This window comes from Halichoeres trimaculatus, unplaced genomic scaffold, assembly GCF_033239565.1.
Source record: "Halichoeres trimaculatus isolate MK-OKI-2021-1 unplaced genomic scaffold, fHalTri1.1 fHalTri1_scaffold_11, whole genome shotgun sequence".
In the NCBI taxonomy this organism is placed as follows: domain Eukaryota; kingdom Metazoa; phylum Chordata; class Actinopteri; order Labriformes; family Labridae; genus Halichoeres; species Halichoeres trimaculatus.
The window spans coordinates 15,251,572-15,270,888 of record NW_027437189.1 but is presented as its reverse complement, the minus strand read 5'-3'; the positions used below and the strand labels follow the sequence as shown (position 1 = coordinate 15,270,888).

At 39.8% G+C, this 19,317-nt stretch overlaps 4 protein-coding genes across 6 annotated transcripts in view; 3 read left to right on the top strand and 1 right to left on the bottom strand.

Moving 5' to 3' along the window:
• Nucleotides 1–11: 11 nt before the first annotated feature.
• On the bottom strand, nt 12–4,087 carry pqbp1 (polyglutamine binding protein 1). The gene is made up of 7 exons (XM_074682155.1): nt 4,012–4,087; nt 2,532–2,599; nt 2,316–2,427; nt 2,042–2,142; nt 1,684–1,902; nt 1,538–1,595; nt 12–385 (listed from the first exon to the last, which is right to left on the bottom strand). The coding sequence occupies exons 2-7, from the start codon at nt 2,596–2,598 to the stop codon at nt 235–237; spliced, it is 708 nt and encodes a 235-aa protein (XP_074538256.1). The 5' UTR covers nt 2,599; nt 4,012–4,087; the 3' UTR covers nt 12–234.
• LOC141799795 (mitochondrial import inner membrane translocase subunit Tim17-B) lies at nt 3,992–8,869 on the top strand. 2 transcript variants are annotated; one of them, XM_074682158.1, is made up of 6 exons: nt 3,993–4,149; nt 5,053–5,152; nt 5,243–5,306; nt 5,445–5,573; nt 5,662–5,772; nt 7,698–8,865. In XM_074682158.1, the coding sequence occupies exons 1-6, from the start codon at nt 4,124–4,126 to the stop codon at nt 7,763–7,765; spliced, it is 498 nt and encodes a 165-aa protein (XP_074538259.1). In that variant the 5' UTR covers nt 3,993–4,123; the 3' UTR covers nt 7,766–8,865. The 2 variants fall into 2 exon arrangements, with proteins under 2 accessions (XP_074538258.1, XP_074538259.1); XM_074682157.1 differs by having other exon boundaries at nt 3,992–4,149; nt 5,053–5,306; nt 7,698–8,869.
• Nucleotides 8,870–10,162: 1,293 nt separating this feature from the next.
• Nucleotides 10,163–13,593, top strand: aar2 (AAR2 splicing factor). Of its 2 annotated transcripts, none has more exons than XM_074681621.1 (4): nt 10,163–10,260; nt 10,524–11,324; nt 11,420–11,649; nt 13,126–13,593. In XM_074681621.1, the coding sequence occupies exons 2-4, from the start codon at nt 10,559–10,561 to the stop codon at nt 13,291–13,293; spliced, it is 1,164 nt and encodes a 387-aa protein (XP_074537722.1). In that variant the 5' UTR covers nt 10,163–10,260; nt 10,524–10,558; the 3' UTR covers nt 13,294–13,593. The 2 variants fall into 2 exon arrangements, with proteins under 2 accessions (XP_074537722.1, XP_074537721.1); XM_074681620.1 differs by having other exon boundaries at nt 10,163–10,266.
• Nucleotides 13,594–16,050: 2,457 nt separating this feature from the next.
• emilin3b (elastin microfibril interfacer 3b) overlaps nt 16,051–19,317 on the top strand; it is an 85,523-nt gene continuing 82,256 nt past the window's right edge. Inside the window, exon 1 of the mRNA XM_074681697.1 lies at nt 16,051–16,247. Coding sequence (XP_074537798.1) covers nt 16,216–16,247 — 32 coding nt within the window. The 5' untranslated portion in view covers nt 16,051–16,215. The remainder of the gene's footprint in view (nt 16,248–19,317) is intronic.

Below are 19,317 nucleotides of genomic sequence, written 5' to 3'. Positions count from 1 at the left end.
TCTTTGAATTTATTAGCAAATGATGTCAATAAATGGTCACACTAACAACACAATCATCAATCTTTATGCCATATAAAAACATATTTACACCTGCCCTTCTAAGACACAATTTCTGTCAAGTTCCAACAGAATGAAAGAAACACATGAGGTGTCATTCTGTAAATGACAATTAAGAAGTAAGCAAAGGACAATAAACTGTACAGTGTTTTGTCTGTTGTTTCCCAGTGGCTCAGCTCACTCCTTGGGTATTTGGTTGGCTGCGTTAGCCCGGAGCACAGCGCCTGGACTCGGGTACGGCCTCTGCTGGAAGAGAGGCCCTGCTGCGGTGGTATCTGCACCCGTCTTTGCTTCATTACGCTTGGGCAAACCGCTTGACCATGTGCCCCTGAGAAGATAAACATGCCTGTGTTTATAAATGTTTTAGTTATTTACATGAAAGGACACTAATGCAATTTTACACTATGAAAATCTGCTTTTTTTGAACAAGTCGAACTGTTAATGGAAAAAGAGATGCAAGAGTTAAATGGTGGAGCTGTAAATGAGAACAGGAGTTGGAATAAAAAGATGCAAGTTACATCATGGGAGTTGGAGGATAATATAAAAGATTTCTGTTAGGGATGCACGATATTGGATTTTTGCCGATATCCAATATGCCGATATATCGAAACCCCTTTTGGCCGATACCGATACCGATATTCACGAGTTTGTTTGTTTTTTTTACTGTAAAGAAAGCTAAGATTATCCTGTACTGGAATTTATATGTTACTCTTATTGTGACAGTCTTATTTGTTTAAGAAACACACATAAAACAAGACAAAAAACATTTGATTTTACCATAAATAAGAAATGTATTATTTTTTCAAACTCAAGACATTCAATATTGAAATACAGAAAAATAATACTTGTCTTTATTTAGTCTCTGCATTTAACCGTGAATGTGACTCTCCAGTTTGGGGGGGGGGGGGGGGGGGGGGGGGGGGGGGGGGGGGTGGTTGTTGTTAGAGTTATAAAACAGGGGAAAAAAAAGGGTGAACTATATTCTACCTAATTGTACATGTACTATATCCTGACCACCCAATAAAATATGTATAAAAAAAGAAATACAGAAAAATAATTCCTTCAGATCACATGAACTTTAAATGTACAATGCATTTTTAAACATAACCAAGTTGCATTTGATTATTTTAGAGCTACTGTAACAACCTGGTGACAGACACAGAGCTCTGCAGTGCAAATAAATGAAGTGCTACATTTTATTTAAGGAGCTTATTTTTTAGATGGAAAATAATAATAATCCTAACTGAATAGCACCTTATCAGCTGTGACTATTGGCAGAAATTTTCATATCTGCCGATACCGATAAACGTGTTTTTAAGCTTTTATCAGCCGATACTGATATTGTGCTGATAATATCGTGCATCCATAATTTCTGTGCTTGACCTTTTCTGGTTGAAGAGAGTTAGGATTAGGGTTATAACTAGTTGGTTTCTGCATTTCTCACACATTTTGGAAGCTTAACACCATGTGACTACTTTACCTTGGAGCATCAGAATAAGCACTTGGATCCATGGGGTCCATCTCGTCATCTTTTCTACCTGTAAGGAGAATGAGTTGTATCATTTCTTGTAAACAGTATCAAAAAATCTCATAATTTTTGTTTTCTGATACAGATGTAAACATTACCTCTTTTGCCTTTATTGTATGGTGCCACATCCTCTCTCCTCCCCCTCCTTCTGTCTCTGTCCCTCCCCTCATCCCTCTCTCGGTCTCGTTCCCGATCTCTCTCGCGTTCCCTTTCTCGATCTCTGTCCCGATCCCTTTCTCGTTCCCGCTCTCTATCGCGTTCTCGCTCTCTGTCTTGCTTCTCAAAAGGCCTCTCGTTTCTTTCATCACCTCCATCTGCTAAAAATATGAAGGCATGGTAGGAAAATTTACAACTTGTAAGAAATGACCACTGGTGTATGGTTACAGATAACCTTACTGTTGACAGGACAGCATTAATGAGATGTATCATCAAAAAGTGCAAACTATGAAACCATACCTCTGCTTTTCTTGGCAGCTTTTGTGACCACTGCTGCTGGGTCTGTTGGGGAGAGCCAGGCCACTAAATCTGTCTCCACATTCCAGTAATAAGGAAGACCACTGTGGGTAGAGGATTAAAAAAGAAAAGAGCTGAATTAGCAAGATCTTTAACCAGACTCACCAACTCTTAAAAAAAAAAAAAAAGATCAAGATTCAATGGAAAAGTAACAATTTTTCATTTAACAGAAAACAATAACAGTAAACAGTCGCCTTGAACTCAAGTATATACGTACCAGGCAGGATCAAAGACTTTGTACCAGTTTGGCGGTAGATTTTCCAGTCTGGTGGCTTCATAATCTACATTGTTGTCATCGTAATCTTCTGCAATAATCTCCTCATCTATCTCTGGATGGATTGGAAGAAGAAAGTCATTACATGAAAAATAAATGAAAAATACAGAGGGGATGCTCTCAAAGCCCAGGATTTTCTTGTAAAATGTTTCTTGCTACCTTGATCTGAGGGTTTAACAATCCCTCTCTTGGCCAGACGGGCCAGCAGGGCGGGGGGCAGTGGCATCCTGTGGAAGACAGAAAGAGAGCCAGAGGGGGATTAATTCATGATGCAACCATGGCTGAAAGACTACAACCACTGCATTGGACAGCTGGAGCATGAGTACACTGTCTACTGTCCAAAATGTATGTTATGTACAAAATGATAAAATACGATTCCTCCCAACATTTGATCAGATACTGTTTATTTATGCATATTATTAGGCGGAAGGATGTAGACTTGACTTGTAGAACACAAGAATGTGGTGACAAAAAACTGGGACGTTCCGTCATTTTTCAAAAGGAAAGGTGACTTTTACCTCCAAGTTCTTCTAATGGGGGGAATTATTACACAATGGGAGGTGTTTTATGGGTTACTGCAAGGAGATTTTCAGTTGATGAAACAAACTGAAATGTACTGCATGGTAATGCGCATTTATTGATACATGTAATGTTTACTTGTTTTTGTGGATTGTTCTGTCTTGTTCTCCGAGAGAAACTTTATATGCTGATGTCTTTGATAAGACTCCTTTGTATGAGAGATTTTTGCATTTCAGAAAGAGTATTCTTGGTGAAATGAAGGTTAAATAAAAATAATATGATAAAAACAAATAAAACATTATGGAAGCAAACATTGAGAAGACAGGTGTAAAGACAAAGACAAAAAACACAACCAAGGCATGTACGTCTTTTCTAGGAGAACCAGATATTTGATATTATTGGCTACTTCTGGCGATAATTCGAACATTTCCTCATCACTTTTAGTGATACTTTTAATGATTTTTTCTTCTTCTTTCAATTGTGTCTGCTTTATTTTCTGAGTGTTTGCTGTATGCACATGAAAGAAGCAAGTTTAAAAAAATATAAATATTTCGTTGCAAATAATCTAATCTTCGGCCGCCCATACTAGTTGAGACCGATGACTACTTTATTTTAACTTTAACATCTGGTGGCTAAAAGCGATAGCAAAAGAAACCCAAGTCTTTTTTTTTTTTTTCAAAGTTTAAGCCGTTCGAATATGATTTAACTTTATCATTTACGCATTAATAGGGCAAGACTCTTCAGCAATATCCCTCTACTGTAGGGAGTTGATAAAGTTATTATCTGCAACACGTCCCCCCAACATTTCAATAAGTTTTCAGCATACCTTGTACCTTGAGACTCCCGAGGAGATTTTGTCTAGTGTTAAAAAATCTACTTCACTCTGATCAGGTTTGGAAGAGGCAATTTATTCTTTTAAAGGCACGCAGTATGCATGAAATCCTCTCCAGTGTGTTTACAGAAACAGTCGCAACGCCTGTTCAGTTACTCCGTGTGATGATACTGAACGATAATGGCAACAAAGAGACTCCTGCGACCTACATGAATACTACATAACTAAAATAAAAACTTAAAAGTACATAATTTAGTGTCGGGGATGGATTTAATCATGTTAACTTACCTGAATATGAAGAAAATCGCCCCTGTGATCCTTGGATCGTGGAGCAAAGTGGACAGGCAGCATAAGAGGCGCAGGATGATGATGTCACAATGAGCTGTCGACGAGAACAAACATGGAGGAATATGCCCGTGAGCCCTGGTAAGATTACTGGTTTGACTTTCCCTGTACATTAGAGGCATTCAAACCCCGATCTTAAAGTTTTAATGAAATACTATTAGTGTCTTTGGAGAAAACGGACAGGTCCCGACAACAAAAGTAACCGGACAGGCAGATCGTGCATTAAAGATGTGATCAGTATGAACCATCAGTTACAACTTGGTTTAAATTCTAACATTTTATGTACGTGTTTTTAGTTCATAGATGACAACACTGAGTTATTTACATAACCACCCTGACTATAGTGTGTGCAATTAAACAGATTAATCAAAATTGTAATACTTCACTACATTAAATATTATTCCCAACGGGTTATCTATAATATTTCCCTGTACCCTACTATTTTGGATATCAAAGAGCATTGGACTGAACAGCTTTGAGCTGTCTTTCCACATGATAGCTTAATTTGGCACCCACCCTGCAAACGGGGGTTTAAACTTTAATGTGTTTATATTAATGTTTTAAGAATTTCATTTAAGGGTGATAGTCTTGTTTGATTTTATGGATCAAAGAAAACATCTGTATTCAGTTTGTTTCATAATTTGCTTGAAAAACCTGCAAGAGCTTCAATCCCATTGGATATTATTATGCTGTATGCTGTCTAAACACATTTTTAACCTGTCAACTTGCTGCCATAACTCAGACAAGTGTTACTTTCCTCTTAACTTAGTTTTGCCTTTTCTTGTACTATATTCTGTTTTCATTTTGTCCCCAATTCTAGTTCCACATTTGACTCTATTTTGTCTTTAGAACTGCTTCCTAGATTGACTCTACTCAGTAATGAGTGTATCTACTCACACATCTATGTTTACAAGTAAAATACTTTCATCACAGGTCATGTCTGATATTTACTCATCTTCTCTCTAACTCTTTTTTCCAATCTAGTCCATGGAGGATTGTGGATGACTGTGGAGGAGCTTTCACCATGGGTACAATCGGAGGAGGGGTTTTCCAGGCCATCAAGGGCTTTCGTAATGCCCCTGCAGTGAGTTCATTGTGTAATTTCCATGATAACATTTTAGACCTGTATTTGGCTGAGTTAAAAAACAAAACAATAAAAACAATCATTTTTCAGGGTGTTGGACACAGGATGAGAGGAAGTGCAAATGCAGTGAGAATACGAGCTCCACAGATAGGAGGTGAGGAGAAAGTGTAACAGTGTAATCATTAATTGCAGTTCAGTAATTGAAGCCTAATACCAAACAATTGACTACAACAGTGTAACATAGTCTGACAAACACAAACACAAACCTAGCTTGTGTTGTGTGGTTTCACAGGTAGCTTTGCTGTATGGGGAGGCCTCTTCTCCACAATCGACTGCGGTTTAGTCCAACTGAGAGGAAAAGAGGATCCTTGGAACTCAATAACAAGCGGTGCACTTACTGGTGCCATCCTAGCAGCACGAAGTAAGAAGAGCATGAGCTGTACCTCTGCTGTGTCACCCAACACATCAGACCAATAACTGTGAGCAAGTGAAATGTATTTGTCTTTCAGGTGGGCCGTTAACTATGGTGGGCTCTGCCATGATGGGAGGCATTTTACTCGCTCTTATTGAGGGATTTGGGATCCTCCTCACTAGATATACAGCGCAGCAGTTTCAGAACCGTAAGTCAAGCTGAAAATGAAATTTTGTATTGCTCTTAACTTTCACAAAGGATCACAGACATTTATCGTGTTTGCAACACCCCCATGTGTTGCAGTGTGTTTCTTGTCACAGTTTTAGTTTTCTCATCTGTAGCTGCACTGGTTTCATTTTCGCCTCCATCAAGGTGTCATTATCATAAAAAAAACTTGTAAAAACTACTGCACTCTCACCAAACAGCTAAGAAAAAGCTGGCAACTTTAGTGAACATGGTGAAACAGTTTAGCCGCTAAAGAGCCAGATTTTCCTTCAGGACTTGGTGGAGACCACTGCAGAGTTAAGAAGGGAGGTAAAACAGTAAACATGCATATGGAGAAAAACATAAATGTCATGTGCAGTGACATGTGCAGGATGTGTTATCAGTGATTAGTTATTTATTACCAAATTCACAATGCAAATTGAAAATCTAAACACACACACTTTACTGTGGTGATGTGTTCCTTTTAGGCTGACCCGCTGTCTTGCTTTATGAGGGACCACTCAGCATCACAAGCAGTTTTCCCACATCCTGCAAATTGAGCCGATGTCCCATATTTGATTGGCTGTGGCTTTCCCAAAGTGCAGGGCAGTCGCCTTTCTCAGATCATAACTTCTATTTAATAGCTGAAAGAGGGCTACCACCTCTGCCTGTTTCTGCTGTCAACCAGTCAACATACACGTTGGGTCAGGAGTTCATCAACCTGAGTTCTCCAAAAAAAGTTCTACAAAAAACAAAGGCAAAAGCCTCAGCCACTAGAATGCAGATTTATGTGGAAAACATGGACATTCCTCAGAAAAAAGGAAATGGGAACATGTTGATTCATGGGTGAAAGTTTTTTCATCACACATGCAGGTGAGTCTGATGCCAAGCAACACACATCATGCACAAGAAATGGCTGACCAGAAAGAATCCTGTTACTCGATAGAAGCATTCCTCCTGAAACTCAAAGAAAACTGCCAAACAATCTCAATAAAATGTATATGTTTAGTCTCTATGTTATCATAGCCTGGTTTTGGAGGCAGAATATTACGTTGGAAGCAGAGTGGTGGAGTTGAGGTAGGCCTTTAGCCTCCTTGCCATCAGCTACAGCCTGTCAGTCAAATCAGCTGGTCCCCTAATTATGCAAAGCTCACAACCTTAGTATTTTAAAGATTCATGCATTTGCAATAAACTAATTCTCTGTAGAGTGTGTGCTGATAAAAAAATGAGCACTTCAGACTACAGTAGTTTTTTTTTTTTTTTTATCAGATTGTAAATGGATACTTTTGCTGTATTTTTTGATATATGTTTGTATGTTGCTTGCTAGACCCCTTGATGTAACAACGACCCAAAATATGACAACTTGTTACACTTTGGGCCAATTATGACATTTTGGGATGTTGTTACATTTCCGGCTCTGGCTTCTGCAGCTTTTGCAGCCAGCCTTAAGTGGACACTCAAGGAACTGCAGGTTTTAGCACTTCCAAATACCTTAACAATTTAAAAAAAAACACACAAAAAAAGAGGAAAACCACACAAACAAAGTAAGTAACCATCAGTAAAGGGCACACTTTTTTGATGTCGAGGTTTGCACTGACAGAAAATGTGGATGTTGCAGTTTGTTGCATCATCATCTAAGTGGCTTGAAAATATTTTGATTTTTGTGAAAACAGATATTTGATCTGCCCCAGTCTGTAAAGTACAGTGCTTTTGATATAATTTATTCCATTCAACAAGAAGGCACAATACCAGGACTCTGAATATTAAGACAGATGGAAGATAGAACCCAGTAATCATTTTGAGGGTCTGTTTTGGAAAGTATAGAGGAACACAAAGTGGAAAACCCAATTGAAGCACACATAGAGAAGCTAAACAAATCTGTCTGTTTCTGCACATGTCAAATGTTTGTGTCTTCTTTCTGTTTTCCAGCTGTCCCTTTTGCAGATGATCCCAGTCAGTTACCACCAAAGGATGGAGGTCAGCAGCAGCAGCAGTAAAGGGTCAAAGGACAGTTTCAGTAGAGAGTAGCAGGGACACGACACTACAGCAGGTATCAGGATGAACTGAAGGTGAAGACACTGGTCCCTACAGCTGCATCAAGTATTTGCACTATATGGTCATACCTCAGGGTTAAATTATGTTTTATGTAAGAAGGTATCTCTCCGACAGAGCTACTTTAGCACCATCGGGGTCTCATGCACTTTTCTTTAAATTCTTACTCAAACAAATCTGCAAGATCAAGTTTTATCTTCAAGCAGATGTTTTAAGTGTCACTCACATTGAGAATGATTTTAGATTCAGGTCAGACCAATAAACATTACTCATCTAAACCATAGCTCATGGACAAACAGTGCTTAGTTTGTCAACCAGAAGCCTTTTCAATTGGATGATTAGTCTAACTACTAAGCTGAGCAGCCTGCCGCTTCATCGCACATGTAATTGATCTGATTGTTGGGATGTCTGGAGGCATTTTGTTTGGCCATCTTTGGAAAGTATGTAAAAAAAGGTAACTGTCATTAATTCTGAAATGAAAACGTGTTTATCAATGGAAATTCTAAATGATAAAGATGTAGAGGAATATTCTTATCTACTTGCTTAGCAAGAGTTAGATGAGAAGAAGACACTCAGGTGTCTATTTTTAAAAGATGTAGCCAGCAGCTGTGGCTTAGCACAGAGGCTGGAATAAGAGCGGTAAGCTAACTTAGATCTGACCAAAGACAGCTAGTCTGATACTATTTAACTGTTTAAGTGTTAACAAACACTTCTTGCGTCCATCCCAATTGTGATATATCTTATTAGGAAATCACAGAGCAGATATTTTATTTGTTCGCAAATTGTGTCTATTTATTGAAATATTTATTTATTATTTATTATTTATTTATTGAAGCCTCCAAAGGTTTTACCTGTTTGCAAAGACTGAGTTGTGATGTCAAGACTTTAACTAAAATAAATGTCTGTCTATTATTGAATGCGGCAGCAATAATGGTGGTTACTGTCTCTGTTTATTGTTTTACTGTCCATCGAGAACTCTAGAGTAATCAAAAATGTATCAGTTATTTTTTTTTTAATTTAACCACTAAATGGGCACTGAAAGAATACTTCCCAAGTTCTTGATTCCCTTATCAACAAAAGGGAAATATAGGAAAATTAGATTTTTTTTTTTTAAACCTTGGCAGCAGGGTTTTGATTATGTGTTTTCAGCTTTGAACTTTAAGCTTATCAATGTTTAATATGTAATATTCATTAATATAAATGATAAAAAAGGTATCTCACTTAAAAGAAAACTTTGACTTTATTTTCTTTCCAAAATGGGAGTTCTTATTTTCTTGATGTGTCATTTGAACACAGTATGACAGCGTTTCATTAACCTTCTCTTGATAAATTTGATTCAGAAACTTTGCTAGGCAATGATACATGTTTGTGCACTAGGGATTTAACAGACATGGATCAACTCAAGTTTTGATGTTACTTAATGAAAACCACTTGATAGCAGTACATAATAAACCCTTTATTGATTCCTGAGTTCTGAAAGTTGTGGAACTGTTTCCATTTCTTTATCCACTTCAGCTAATGAAGGTTTTTTTTGCTTCAACAACATGATTGCTGCAACACTCGGGTTTCCTGGGGGTTGCAAACACAACACTTGCCTGCATCAATGGTGCATCAGAAAGATTGTTGCTTGAAAAGAAATAGGCTGTCTTCCAAACCACAGTAGGTGGCGGTAACAACAAACAAAATTTTTATAGATCAGGTCATACTTGAGATTTTGCTCATACTAGAGTACTGCTTAACAAATTTAGAGTAAATCAATAGGCACTGCTAAGCAGTTTAGAAAACAGCCAGTTTCCCAGATGGAAGTAGATCGAGAATAACACTGCCACTAGATTTCATCCTGTCCTGAGCCTGAGATAATACCATCTGTAAATGCGAACCTGATCTTTGGGAGTAAGGTTGGCGTTGCGCATTTGATATCGTGGTGGGAAAAGTCGGTGCATTAGCAGCTGAAATTGACCTATTTGACTGCCTAAAAACACTCTGGAATACTTGAACTTTTACTACTGCTCATCTTTACTACTTTTTCAGTACTGCCACCACTAAATTTGCACTTTTCTTTACTCTTTTAATTAATTTGATTTTAAGACATCAAGAAATGAATGGCTTGCTCTTTAAACTAAATGGGATGATCTTTAAATATTCAGACTTGTACTGTACATATACTTAAATTATTTCACTCACTACTTACAATACTTCAAAAATAACAAAGATAAATTGATCATAACACCTCTATCTTTTTAATCGAGTTAATAATATTTTTAGTCAAAGTTAAATTTCTGAGGAAAAACCTGGGTTAAATTCGAACTACCACGGCCCATTTCCTGTTACGGTGGCGGAACGTTATTACTGAAGCACTGTTTCGTCCGGAGCGCAGCCTCGATCGAACGACTTCCTGACGACACGATACATCTACGACTAGCAACAGAGGGAATCTTTGGTAAATGTATGCCTCTTAAAATACATTTTATACAGTAAATATATGAAATCCTTTATTATATTACTCATTTGCGTGGTTTCCGTTTTTTTACGGATATAACCCGCTTCATCCAAAACACCATAGATGTAGCAACACTTGGTGTGTTGATACGGTACGCACGTTATGCTAATGCTGCTCAACTCCTGAACAGGTGAAAATCTCAAGAAGCTATCAGGCTGGTATCAAATGTCCGATTTTAATGTTTCCGACTGTGTATCTGTCAGTTAATTTCACATAGGGAGTCGTTGGCGAATCTGACATGGCCTCCAGCAACAGTGTGGACATGGACCCAGATGTTGCTCGGAGGCTGTTTGAGGAAGGGGCCACCCTGGTGCTGCTTGGGGTTCCCCAGGGAACAGAGCTTGGGATTGACTGCAAGAGTTGGATGGTTGGTCCCCGCTTCAAGGGTGTTAAGATGATCCCCCCAGGCCTGCACTTCCTCCACTACTGCTCTATAAACTCATCAGCCTGTGGAGGTGAAATTGGCCCAAAGACAGGACTTTTCCTCAACCTCAAACCCAGACAGATCATATTGGCTAATTGGGATCCCAAAGAGGAAGATCTAGACTTTAAAGCCTCACAGGATGAGGAAGAGGTTAGCCGAATCAGGGCAAACCTTAAAGACCTAGATCCTTACCTGGGGCCCTATCCGTATGAGGTGATGAGGAAGTGGGTGTCCTTAACTGACCGTCTGAGCGAGGAGGTGGCCTGTAAATTACAGCCTCTTTCAGGTCGAGTATGTGCCTTTAGTGATGTTATTCCAGAGCACCAAATGACACACACCAAAGACAGGGCAGAGCAGCCAAGGAATGACACAGCCTGTCAAAGTATGAAAGAAGGGCTTGATCGGCTCCCTCGGATGAAACAGAGGGAGGGGACTGAAATACGCTTCTCGGAAATCCCCAAGAAGACCTACCCACCTGGGGCTACACCAGCAGAAATCACCCAGTGCAGCCTGGATCTGAGCTACGCTCTGGAGTCTGTGCTGGAGAAGAACCACAAGCTGCAGCCCCTCAATCTGCTGGGTATGTTAGACATAGCGGTAAAAGATCATTAGAACAGCACATTATTTCAATGTTATATGTAATAGACAATCTGCATTTTCTGCCTCTCTCTTCAGGTGAGCTGCAATTTGCCTTTGTGTGCTTCCTTATTGGTAATGTGTATGAAGGTTTTGAGCACTGGAAGCGTGTCCTGGCTCTGCTGTGTCGATCAGAGGAAGCCATGAGGAAACGTAAGGAGCTCTACCTGGGACTCATTGCTGTGCTTTACCACCAGCTCGGAGAAATCCCTCCCGACTTCTTTGTAGACATCGTTTCTCAGGACAACTTCCTCACCTCAACACTGCAGGTACATGCACAACTTTCCTAACCCTGAAGCACTAACAATTTAATTAAATAATTTATGACTGCTGGAACTGACTCAGGGTGCATAGACTTCAACATGTTTTCCCAGAATATAAGAGTCTAAGTTATGTATTTATGTATAACTAATTGTACATATGTCTTTTGGGCTTTTTGCCTAAACTTGATGGGACTGCTGTAAAGGTAGGAAATATTTAGAGAAGAGGGCAAGATAGATTTACATCAAAGGTAGGGATCATGAGTTAAGCCAGTGATTGATGCAGTTTGGGCTGTCAGGTACACCATATACCCCCAAAATAGTTTGAGCAACCTAAAATAATCTGAAAATAATTTTTGATATGTAAGAAAAATATATTCTGCTACATATTGTTACAATTGTGAAGCTATTCTGCCTTTGAAATTACCAATATACCAAAGTCCTACAGTGGTCCTCACAAAATTGCTAGTATCAGAAATACTACTACTACTACTACTACTACTAATGATAATAAAAATAGTTGTAATAATAATAATAATAATAATAATAATAATAATAATAATTATTATTATTATTATTATTATTATTATAATGATAATGATAATAGTAATATGTATTTCCTTTAATACATGGACTTGTAAACATAGAAATAGAACTTGTTTACATAGAAATAAAAATGTTGTACATGTTACCAGCAACCACTGATAGTGAATAGCAAATTGATGCCTCTGATTACTTTTGACAGTATGGAGCTTGACTGTAGTTCGTTAAATCCTGGTTAGCACTTTTTATAGTAGCTTCTACCATCAGTGAGTGTAGAATGAATGGAACATGTTATGAAAAAGTGTTTTTGAGTAGGGGGAGACAAAAAAGGACAAATTAATAGTTGTACATACACCATCTTATCAGTTTTAAAAATATAGATATTTTCTAACCATTGTAAATAACAGCTGGCAGAGAGCATAAAGTTAATTATAAAGAGTAAATATTTTTATTGTCAGAAACTGCATGTTACTTTACATTTTGAACCTGAATGTTTTTCAAGATTAATACCACAATGTTCTAAAGCCAGAATGAGCAAAATATAAATCAGCTGTGTGTTGGAACTAAATGTTTTCTATTTTATACATCAGTAATGTATAAAAGTAGCAGCTTAAAAAATGTACATGATACATATATTTAAGTTTAAGTTTAAGTTTCTTCATCAATACCAGGAAGAAAGAAGTCGAAGAAGAAACTCTACAGAGATGTTTTGTTTTTCAAAGACAAGAGCTTCCACGTCTTTCAAGAGTAGTGAGGTGGTCCCTGAGGAGCTGTTTCAGCTTGTAAGGAACTCCCGGGAGGTTTTCCCGAAAAAAGTCCAGTCAGAGCGGAAAGTAAATGGTAGATCGCTTGTGAAATGATAGCTTGGACTTTTTAGCCTAAGTTAAGGTATCATTCAAAAGCATTGAACTTAGTTGTATTGTTTGATTTACTGTCTTGCAGGACTTTTTCCAGTTTGCCAGCGGACCTGGTGTTGATGGAACTCTGCGCAAAAGAGCAGAGAAGTTCAAAGCTCACCTAACCAAGAAGTTTCGCTGGGACTTTGACGCAGATTTGGACGACTGTGCTCCTGTGGTGGTGGACCTGCCTGAAGGGGTTACAGTGGACTGACACTTCAATGTGGGCTGTGGACTGTAAAGAAATATGATACTGAGGAAGATCAGTAAAGCCTGGTGACCAACTCCAGCCTTGTTTTTGTCATACCAGCTGTTCTCCAAAACTTCTTTTTGAGTATTACATGTGGTCTTTATAGCATCTTATGCACCTGTATGCATGATACTCTGTTAAAGAAAGAAAACATGGTTGAAGCTATTCTAGGTTTTCAGTCAGAGCAGAGCTGTGAAGCATAAACCAACAGTGCCCTCTGGTGGAGGTTTTCTTAAAGCTCAGCGGGCAAGTTTGTTGTGGTCCTTGACAGCAGTAGATTGTCCAAATAGGCCAAAAGAAATGACTGCACATTTGTAACTCTACTGAAGTTAGTAAAAAAGCAAGTTTCACAGATAGGTGGTCTTTGGAAAAAGACAAATTAAACTTAAGTTGCAGCCAAATCCTTAACTAAAAGAAATGCAAAAAAAAAAAAAAAAAAGAGTTGAGACATCGTACTGGCTCCTTTATTAAAAAAAGTGTTTGTCATTTAATTTCTGTTTATATGATTTAAAAACGAGAAAAAGCATATGGCATATAACTGTTAATCCTCCTTTAATAAAATAACACTTTTAATTAAAACTTTTGTTGTGTATTTTATTTATTAAGGTAGGGTCTGCAGGATTTTCCTGAAAGATACGTCATTTTCTATGGGAATAATCCTGCTTAATTGTCTCCTACAGACCTCTATAAATGTGTGTCAAAGTCTGTGTATGTCTCAGCCAGTCTCAACCATAGACTGTAAAACTGAAAAAAAAAAAAAAGAACGTCATCTTGCTCGGCTTGAAGTGAGGTCACCACAAAAACTGCACCCCCTGGTGGTTGACTACAGTGCAGGTATCTCCCGAGCCATTCCAGATGGGCTGTTCAATTTTGTGGTGATTAGAAGATATTAGGCTGCCTTGTGTTCAAGTCTTCTTCTTTCAAAAAAGTTTTGTTAAAGGTTTTAAAACAAGGCTTTATGTCACGTTTAACAATGATTGACAGCTGCTCTTCTTCTGTATTTTTTGGGGGGATAGTAAAATATATCAGGAGGTAGAGCTAAGACTCTTGAAAGAAAAAAATACTTGTAATTTTGTCACCCGGCTCCACTCAGATTCTCTCGAGTCCCTCATAGCCTCTACTGCGTGGACTCTGGCTGCCAATGGCGGCGCCTATGACAGGAGTATTTTGGCTTCAAAACCTCACAGAAGTAAATGGTGGAGCCGCACTGTCCGCATCATAAAGATACGCACACATTTTGACCGCAGAAGCAGCGTTTAGCTACATTCATTCGAAAGAGTTAGAGGAGTTAAACACTAAATTTAGCCTGTTAGCAGCATTAAAATGTACAGTTGTTCTGAGGTCAGTTGTCAGAAATGACACCATACAACAGATGCAACGCCTATCAAGTTGTGACGGTTGTAGAGTGGAGTTAATGGCAACCATGCTAAGTGCTAACTGTGGCTTTCAGCTGATAGTATCAGTAATTAACCAATTGGCAATCTACGATCCAAAGCCCTGTTTCCACCAAGCAGTCCCATTTAGGTCAGTAAGGTTGGTACGGGTTGGCTTGGTTAAGCCTTGTCCTGTTTACGTTTCCGCAGCCAACCGTGCCCCCTCGTGGTAGGCGGTGTGTAAGCTGTGTGCCGACAGCTGCATCAGTAACATAAAAGATATTAAGATTGCAAGCTCAATCAATCAGAGGCACATCTCAGCTCACGTGACTGACGGATGCCCTGTGCTCGAAGCTCCCGTCACTTCCAGTATGCTGTGATAGCCAATTTGCTTCAAAAATTGGTTTGAGACACAGACAGGTGATGTCGGGAAGACTATCCACTGATTATACAGTCCATGCGATTAACGGACGAGTCACCAGTTAACACAGTCACATTTTACACTGAAACACCAGCGGCATCTGGGGGTGTGTAATTAAATGTGCCATATTATCCAACCTCAGTTAACCAGGTTTGACCGCAAACAAGCAAAATTAACTGCTGATTTTCAAAATCCTACAGATTTTGTTTAGTAAAAAAGTTGGTTTCGGGCCGAGGTTTTGATCAAACATGGACTCAATATAGAGATTCAGAATAGACTAAAGAACCTATAAATTATGATTCACAGAAACAGATTTTATGATCAAAGGAAAATTACAGAATATTATGGAATTATTAACCAGTCCATTAACCCTGGAATACACAATCATAAATACTCTATAGTTTTCCGTAGCCATAATTTTCTGGTTGTTTTATTATGAACTGGGTCTCAGAGAAGTCTGTGTGCTCTTTTTGGTTTGGGAGGGTTTCTGATTTATTGACACATGTTAACTACCTGGTATGTCACAGTCTGGTAAGTGTCAGTGGACAATGCAGTCATGAGCATAGTGTGACAGTTGTATGTTTAAATTCCTCTCTGGGGCACACGCTGTAGCCTATTTCTCTGCTATAAAACGTCTATCCACCTGATAATTGTCCACTTGCTGATCTTCTCTATCCACTCACTGCCATTTACCACCCGTCTTTGGTGATAATACGTTTTTAAAAAAGTGCTTTTTGGAGGTTAACTCCCCCCACGTCGGTTGATACTTCGAAGTGCTTCTGCACTCAAGTTGCGCGCGCATCTGCAGTTGTTGACCTTATTTGCCTGCATGTCGATGTTTTGGTTGAGTCGGGACGTTTCTGGGCAGAGAGTAAGCGTGGTTACTTCAGCCAATCACAGCGCGCTCTGTGCGCATGTGACGTTGAGGGTTGATTAGCAGTGGAATGAGCTATTTCGAGCAGCTGCGACCGTTGATGTAGCATGAAGGAAGAAAAATACGACCATAGTGAAACGAAGTTTTTTTTCTTTGATGAGGGTGAAGCTTGGCTTGGCTTTCACTTGCTTCCAGGAACATAGAAAGCAGCATGGACAATGGCGGCGCGAGTTGGCTTTCTGCTAACCAGGTATGTGTCAAATAACCAAGTGATTAGCTTGTGCTAACATGCCAAGTCAGGTGCACGGCTTTTGAGTCTCTCCATGTAGAAGCTTGATGCTACAGGTGGTTGGTTGGCTAATGAATGTGTTTATAGCTTTGGAGGCTGGCACTGAGCCAAGGGGAGGAGCCCAATTTGAATGTTGTGGTAACTAATAATTAGCGAAAATCCTACAGACCCTACTTTTACCCCTTTACTTAGCCAGGTAAGACCTACTGAAATCAGATTAAAGGCTCAGACAGAAGTCAACAAAAAAACTTTGTATAAAGAAAGTCTGGATCCCAAATTAAGGCTATAAAAACATTTATGCTTACTTAGTTTTGCTATTCATTAAATGTATTGTTCAAAGTCAGATTATATATTTGTCCTGGCAAATTGTGCTTAAAAGTGTTCTTTTTCCAACTCAATCTGGGCTTTAGGAATGACAAATTGCTCAATATCCAACACGCGAAAGATGTGAATTCCATCGTTCAGGAATTAAAGCGAGGAAAGGTATGCAGGGATTTTGCACAGACTGGCTTCATAGTTTTAAACTTGCTACTGGGTAAGCTGGCACACACTCAGAGCAACATAGATACTGCCTACAGTGTGGGAAGAAGCTCAGGTCCTGTTGACTTAATTTTGAGCTGTCAGCAGTCATTTCTTCCTCTTCCACTAGATGGCGTTTATGAGCTTTCTGTGAGAGTTTGCAATTTGTGTCCCTCAGAATCTAAAAAAAACTGCATCTACAAATCTGCTTTCAGAATTTGAAGCAGTTTCAAAGTTTACTGAGTTTTATTGCTGTTGCAGGGTGCCATCTCTGAGCCTTGTTGGAATAAATCACACATGATTTGTGGGTTACAACAGGTGGAGGAGGAGGTGTTGAGTGCACAGATAACAAGCGGATCAACGGGATAACATATCTGCGTGCGATGAATTACCTGTGTGTGTGAGTGTGTGTTGCTTTCCAGACAGTGATTGATGGGGCAGACCTTGTGTTAAGGCCTGCTGCTCCATCAATCCATTCACTGGTTAATTTCCCCTCCACCCTGCCTGAACCTTCTTTTCTATCCAGCTGGACACTTCTGCTTTGATGTGCCCTGGCTCCATGAGTCCGTCTATAGCCATGATGCTGCTGTGAAGAGGACCAAAGCGGTCTAATGTAATTATGGGCATCAATAGAGTCTGGGCCTGTTGATGGAGACCCAAATGCCAACGCAAGAGGTTCTCTGTCTTTCCCAGAAGACAGATGGTATTGCGAAAGGGATGGAAATGCTAATCTGTATGGTGAAACCACCCCCCTTTTTATAATTTACGCACATCTTAAAAGAAGATCAGCTCAGCATTTGTGGTCCACTCTGAGGCCACTGGGACCCTCGTGCTGGTTGTGAACTTTCCCTTTGAATGCAATTAGATGGCGCAAATGGCTTGGAACACATGGTGGAAACATATCAACGCAACATGGAAGGAAATGAACGCCAATTATTTGTACATTCATTTTCCTCTCTGGGGATGAAAAACTGCATACTGTCAATGAAGATAGTCTCAGAAATTACAGTCAGGACGTCCTTGGCATTCCAGCCCCTCTATTAGTGTCGGAATTACAGCGTGCCACAAGTCAGCAAACGACTCATTAAGTGTTGAACTTTTTCTGTGCCGACCTCCCTCTTTCACCCCCTGCCATGTTCATAGTATAGCGACCATTTTTCTTTTTAATCTCCCTCATTTGTGTCATTTGGTTGCGGCCGCCCTGGGGAATGAGGCATGCTGGGAAACAGACTGCTGCTGCTGATGATGATGTTGAAGCTCAAAGCTTCAAGCCGGCCCTGTCAGTCATAGCAGAGTTTTCTCTCTGTGAGATGGGAGCGGGCCATTTCAAACGGGGCTCACAAGCTGCTCGCCCTGCCAGTGTAAACACAGGCCCCTCTGTTTCTCTCACAGTCACTCACCCGCTCTTCTTCCCCGCTCACGGCACCAAGGAGGATGGATTGTGGTGTGTGTGTGAGACTTCTTGACTGAATATTGACTCTGGTTTTAATATTAATGATCGTTGACTGAACATATCAGGTGTCTGATTATGTATTCCTGGAAATGGAATTGAAGAATTATTGTGAGAAATGTTCACTTGCAGACTCAGCCACTGTCCTCTGAATGCTGCTTCATCAGGAGAATTAGAAATAGAAATAGAAAATACTTTATTTATCCCTGAGGGGAAATTCAGGAGTCGCTGCAGCATTTAAGAAAACAAAAGTAAGAAAGTGTATAGAAAGTGCAAAAGGGTCCACAAGAAAATAGATGACGACAGCCCGTCCACCACTGTCCAGCCCAGCCAGTCTCCACCTCCACAAGGTCCAGGACTGAGCCTCCCCAGCAGTCTGTTCAGTCTCTGTCTCCTGGATCCTGTCTGCTCACAGCAGGCAAAACTCCTCCAATGTGGCGCCGGCGTCCGATGTCAGCTCCGTCAGCCATTTCCATGAACAGCACGATGCCACTCTGCCGCTGGGGTAGCATGGCTAGCTCGTACATCCCACCGGAGATAGATCCCACGTTCCCAACAACGATGGATGGAAGGACAGGTCCACGTCGTCACTTCTTAACTCACACCCGAGAACCAGCACGTCGTCCTCACCTCCTCCTCCTCACCTTGAGGGAAATCATCAAGCCTTACACTAGTTAGCATTGACATGCTACAGGCTGCTAACAGCTAATTTCACATGTAAACAATGCAGCCATGGATACATGTAGGATCTCCAGACAAACACAGGAGAAAAGTAGTAAAATTATCACTGAAGCCACAAAATGTTTGGTGTCCATGACCAACAATGAATCATACAAAGTAATGATCCACTCCAAATACAAAGATTATGAAAAAGAGACGAAAAAAAATTAACAAGAAACGGACAAAGAAGAGAGAGCTGCTGCAACAGGCAGCTTCTTGAGCAGCGCCAAGCAACGGAAAAAAAAAAATTGCATTGCAAAATTGCAGAATCGCATCGTGCCCTATCAGGAAAACACTCGTTTGCCAAAGTTTCTTTTAATGTTGCTGTTAATCATACAGCCT